Source organism: Crinia signifera, chromosome 5 (assembly GCF_055691185.1).
Source record: "Crinia signifera chromosome 5, ASM5569118v1, whole genome shotgun sequence".
Taxonomy (NCBI): domain Eukaryota; kingdom Metazoa; phylum Chordata; class Amphibia; order Anura; family Myobatrachidae; genus Crinia; species Crinia signifera.
In genome coordinates, this window is record NC_139221.1 from 150,504,788 (window position 1) to 150,510,787 (window position 6,000).

Consider the following 6,000-nt stretch of genomic DNA (forward strand, 5'->3'; position numbering starts at 1 on the left):
TGTTGGTGTTGTATGACATACACAAAATTGGTTGGCCTGCATCTAAGCAGACTATTGCTAGATGGTTGCGATCTGTGATAGCATTTGCATACACCAAAGTGGGAAGGCCTGTGCCGGCCAGAATAAATGCGCATACCACCAGGTCAGTTGCCACCTCTTGGGCGGTTCGACATGGGGCAACAGCTGAACAGGTTTGCAGGGCTGCCACTTGGTCATCTGTTCATACCTTTGCCAAATTCTATAGATTCCATGAGTTCGCGTCGGAGGACGCATCATTCGGGCGAGCAATGCTGAGAGCTGCAGACCTGAGCGTACCCACCCAAAGGACCGGCTCTGGAACGTCCCAGTGTTGAGCGGTGTCACCAGGACCATTGAAAGAGAAAAAGGGATTTTTGTAAGAACTTACCGTTCGAATCCCTTTCTCTGATATGGTCCTGGTGACACAGCGATCCCTCCCTTACGCTCAGTAAGTATGCCAGAGTTCATGATGTTCATGTTAAAATGGTTAAAGTTAACAATTATTGTTAAAAAATGTGCATATAATATGTGCAGGCATTTGTACTGAGTTAATGTATTCCAGTGGCTTTGAAAGATTGAGCTGAAGAGTCCGGGATGCAGTAGGGGAGGAGCCTACCCTCTAAAAGCTTTAGGATAGGTGCCTGGCTCCTTCGGACCCTCCTACATCCCAGTGTTGAGCTGTGTCACCAGGACCATATCAGAGAAAGGGGTTCTTACAAAAATCCCTTTTTTGGACCCAGCTTTAAACCAGTGTTTGGTCCCTTTTACACTGGCAGCGGCTCCCCCCCCCCACCCCCCTCCCCATGACCTGGGTAGAAGTCCCGTCTAAAACGACACAGCGTGACCCATTTACACTGTCGCTGACCTGGATTTTTGCGCTGGTGTAAAAGGGGTATAAGTCATAGAATTAATAAAATGTTCAGCTTCTGGGAGTTTTTATTTTGAGTACTGATCTTCTGAATTTTGCACTTACCCTGGGTATCTAGGTAACGCAGAAGCATCGATTATAGTACATAATTGTTTTGGTTATTTTGGCAGGTAATCAATACTGGTATAAAAGTTCTCTGCAGAAACAATGATGGAGAACAGTATGGCTGCGCTTACAGGCTTGCACAAGAGGTATCTTTTTTTTTTTTGTTTGTTTGTTTGTTTTTTGTAAAACACGTGCGCATTCTGGGCGATTTCCATTAATATTTGCAATTTGTATTCCCCTCTACTAATGTTTACAGGGCATTTATACAATTTATCCCTTCATCAATTCAAGAGTTGTAACCGTATCGGTGGAAGACATCAAGGTTCTACTTACCCAGGAAAATCCTTTCCTAAGTAAATTTAGTAATGAAATACAAAAGCAGACTAAAGATTTAGGTAAGTAAAAAACACATACTCTTTACATGTAGCACTTTGCATAATGAAGGTCTTGAACACTGTGTAAATGAGTGCAGTTAGACCATGGTTCATAAAGCTGTCCTTTTCTTCCACCAATCCTTATTGAGCCATATGGAACAAGACCCTGCCTCTGTTTCTTATGATTGCAATGCTTTTTATTGAATTTTGTTTATTAGAGGTACTTTCTTCTTCCTGTCTGTTTGAACCGGTCAGGCAATTTTACTCTAACCACAAGAAGAAAACACTCCCCCCACCAAACCGGGGAGCTCGGGTCAGATGAGCTCACCTTAAAATACACACATTTTATCATATGTCCTTCACCAACCTTTCTGCAAGACTGGGGACACCCAGCGAAGCAGAAAACTAAACCAAGGAAAAATACTTTTTTCTTTTAGGGAACATCGATTTATTTCAGTATTAACAATGTTATAACTACTTTGATTTTTAGAATTGTGTCCCTTAGTTTGCGTTTTTTTATGCATCTTCCTGTGCAGGAAATTTACAAATGCCATGTCTCATTGAAAACCTAAGAACACAAGATTCTGAAAAGTTCAGCATGTTTATTGCATTCTTGCACCCGTCTGTCCATACTTGGCTGTTGCATAACGCATTGGATTCAGAAGCTTAATAACACTGCAACAGAAGGCTGAGGGATTAAAAGGACAGGCAAAATCTATGTTTCATTTTCTACAACATGCCATATTCTGCCTTCCAGCTCAAGTGTTGTCATTGTGCCAATCTCTATTTTATAATCACAATGCACTCTAATTGCAATTTAACTTATCTGTTCATGCACTGTGCTCTGTCCTCGCAATAGTGTGTGTGTGTGTGTGTGTGTGTGTGTGTGTGTGTGTGTGTGTGTGTGTGTGTGTGTGTGTAAATGTATTTAGAACATTTTAATTCTCCTGCTTTGAATAGTGTGTTGACTAGAACAGTGTTGCACTATAAATACCTGTGAGCTAAACATTTCTGTGTTTTGTTATTTTCAGCCATGGGAAGTATTATCCTAAAATATGAACCTGATGTACAGTAAGTAACTTACATACAACCTATATCTTGCAATTGGTAAAACATACAGATGTGGCCGGCCCCATCGTTGCTGGCATATCGCCAGCAATTGCGGGCATGCAAGCAGCTCACACACTTGCGCGCCCATAGCTGGGAATGGGGCGCGCATCTCCGCACTCGAGCGCCACATTGTGTGGCTCTTTACCGCACCAGGAGCTGCTCTAGTGACAGCGGCTCCATCTGTATGTATAGTTGGATTTATTGAAAATAATTGCTTCTAGTAAGAAGCTTGTCTTCGGACTGTTACATTTTGCATTCTGTTTGTAACAGATCTATTTTTGTTTGTCTAGCATATATTTTAAATGTTCTCCCTGAGGTATAAAGGATTTTAACGCACTTACATTTTTTATGTAAAACAAGTTTTACTTCATATGCTCTTTTAATATTGAGATTAGTGTCGTCTATTTTTAGGAAACCTGACACACTTCAGTGCTCCATTGTTCTGTGTGGCTGGCGCGGGAAAACCTCAATCCGTTCTTTTGTGCCAAAAAACGAAAGAATGCATTACCTGAGAATGATGGGGGTGGAAGTATTTAAGGAGAAGAAGGAAAATACAGAAAATGAATCTTCAAAGAAAAATGCTGTTCTTAACCCATTGGAGGATGAGGAGATGGACATTAATAGTGTGGAGGAGAAGGGGTTAGAACTGTCCGAGCATAAGACTACAGGAAATACTGAGTGCTCTGATGTAGTGGAAGTAAAGCAGGATTGTGCTGCAGTGTGTCTGGAAGTGCCTGCCTCAAAGTGCACAGATGATGGTAACAATGTACAGGGTTAGCTGTCAGGATTGCCTCAATACTGATCATGTTTGGTTGTGGCGGCCTGCTTTTATGTAATTATATTTTTGTTTCTTTGTATTGTAAGTATAGCTAATATTTTCATTTCATAGATCCACATTGGTTCATATGTGTTTTTTTTTTTTATTACGGATATCAAACTAATGAAATGTTTTATTAATAATAAAGTACATGATTGTTGTACAGATTTATTTAGAAATAACACCAGTGTTTCCTAACTTTTTTTTTTACTAATGTGACACTTTTTTTAGTTACTAAACCAGCTTGCCTAGCGTCCTAGGCAAGCTGGCATACATCCTTTGTATCATTTTGAAAGTGTTACAAAGCAACTTTAAATTACTTATGCCCCCATACACACTCTGCATTTGTGAGCACTAGTTTAGTGTGTATGGAGCGCTACACTAAACCATTTGTAATTTAATTTCCTACTATAGAAATATTATTGGCATACTTTAGTTTGTTGCATTTGCAGAGATATGACTGTAGATTAGAATATCTTGATTTGTATTGTATAGTTTGTGATACTTTGAAAAAACACAGTATTGAATGCCAATCTTTACAAAATGTTGCCCACACTAGACTTGTGCTATATAGCTATAGTACTAAGCACTGCCATGTACAGATGGGTCCCCTCTCTGCGTTTCTGCCAGCGCAATATCTGTATACCTGGGGAGCAGTGCCCCATGCTGTCAGATGGCGCCCGGGAGCCACTCTGCTGAGAGCGGCTCCATCTCTAAATACAGCATTAAAATGATCTGTGGAAAAAAAGCCTGAAATGTAAAAAAATAAATAAAACTGTAATGGAACGGTATAGTTGCTTTAAAATATCCTAGTCAAGTAGGTCTGAGAAAGTTAATGTGAAAAGCTGATCAGATTTAGTTTCTATTTGGCGTAGCACTACTTGTCTGAAAATACAAAAGTAATGAAATGCAGTGTTGGTTATAAGATCTAGTAGTAGAATTCCTGTAATGTCACTTCTGTAATATAATATAAATGACTTTGCTTTACAAGACTGGCAGTGTAGGGAGACCTGTAGCTGCTCTTTAATTTGTAACTTTGTTTCCTCAGTGTTATTAAAAATAATGCAAGAGTTAAAAGTTTATGCTTGTATAGTGTTTGGCAGGGCCATAAGTAGGGTGATGCAGATTGTGCTCGGCACACTACAACTCATTTGCCTGATCTGCCTACTGGCTGCATCCACGCCAGCTGTAGAGCTGCGTGCTGTAATGTACACTAGTGGTGTGTCTGGCTCCTGGACTGCCGGATGTACTGCTTTTACTATACTATACTGTACATTGCTGGGCTGCGTATATGTGCTGCTGCTACTAACATGTTTGCAGTGTCCTGAAAAAAAAAAGTGCACTTTTGACCGACCAGGAGACTGATATGTTGGATTAAGGGGTGGACTACAAAAATGTGTTTTTGGACTTCAATAGTCAAATAGCCATGTGTTCCGGATCTCTATCTTTGGAAACAGTAGAATGTGTATCTGAAGATTCGATTTGAAAATAGTAGAGCTGCACTTTATAGTGAAGATAAAACCTCCATAAGGATTTTCGGTACTTGTGTATTAGCACGGCGCCCACGATATTAAGTTGTACGACATATAATCGCATGCCATACACGCGGTACGCGTCCTCCGACCTTTTCATACCCCCACTATCCATGTCGGCGTGGAGTTTATTTTATATAGTGTGGCGAGCCCCACTATATAAGATGAACTCCACGCCGACGTGGATAGTGGGGGAATGAAAAGGTCGGAGGACGCGTACCGCCACCCCTCGCGTGCTCGCTGCGCTTCCCACGCTTCGGGTTGGCATTGATAGTGGGGGAGCTTTTAACATACTAAGCATACTAAGTTTAATTATCTTATAGGGGGCACTTTTAACATTGAAAAACCCATTAGGATACTTATACAATTTAAAATCGCATACCATTGTATATGCAGTACAATGGTATACTATTTTTAAAATTGTATACCATCGCGTAACATCGCATCTCATACCATCGTATGCCTTATGGTCTGCGATGTGATGGGTGCCGTGCTAGTACACAAGTACCGAATTTTCTTTTTTAATGGTGGGAGGGAGATTGCTTCAGTAGAACCTATAAGAAAAGTTGCCATATTGTAAGCCGATAAATAGACTACTGTTCTTTGCATACCAGGGTGCTGATGTAGCGTTCAACATATGCCCATTAATGACTGTCAATCCAAATCATATTTTGCACCGATCAACCATGGTTATGGTATAGTAGGTCAACCACTAATGGCTGCAAGTGACTAGGTCGACACATATACATGGTCTACATACTACACTATTATCTTACTCTGCCCTCTGATGGTAAAGTATAAACCATTCTATACAGAAAACCAAAAAAAATGACATTGACATGGTCGACACTAGTTTTTCATATCTCCCACTTATTTTTTTAAAATATTTAGACTGATTGAATGTGGGTGCATAGGACAGCTCAGAGTCGAGGATAAAGTCTAGGCAGCAAACTTGATTGAGTGGAAATATAATGAATTCTGTTTTGGAAATATTACGTTTGAGGTGGTGAGATGACATCCAAGATGAAACGGCAGAAAGGGATTTGGTGGTATGGCCCAATACAGATTAGTACAAAGATGGGTACAATAGTTTTTTGGGGGGTATCATACGCAAAGCGAATGATGCTGAAATCCAAAAGAGCTGATTAGTTGTGCTATAGATTGCAAAATGCAGAA

At 40.3% G+C, this 6,000-nt stretch overlaps 1 protein-coding gene across 1 annotated transcript in view; it reads left to right on the forward strand.

Moving 5' to 3' along the window:
- Positions 1-3,430, forward strand: part of NSUN2 (NOP2/Sun RNA methyltransferase 2) — a 45,917-nt gene extending 42,487 nt beyond the window's left edge. Inside the window, exons 15-18 of the mRNA XM_083145170.1 lie at positions 1,057-1,137; positions 1,248-1,386; positions 2,397-2,436; positions 2,887-3,430. Coding sequence (XP_083001296.1) covers positions 1,057-1,137; positions 1,248-1,386; positions 2,397-2,436; positions 2,887-3,253 — 627 coding nt within the window. The 3' untranslated portion in view covers positions 3,254-3,430. The remainder of the gene's footprint in view (positions 1-1,056; positions 1,138-1,247; positions 1,387-2,396; positions 2,437-2,886) is intronic.
- The last annotated feature ends 2,570 nt before the right edge of the window (positions 3,431-6,000 follow it).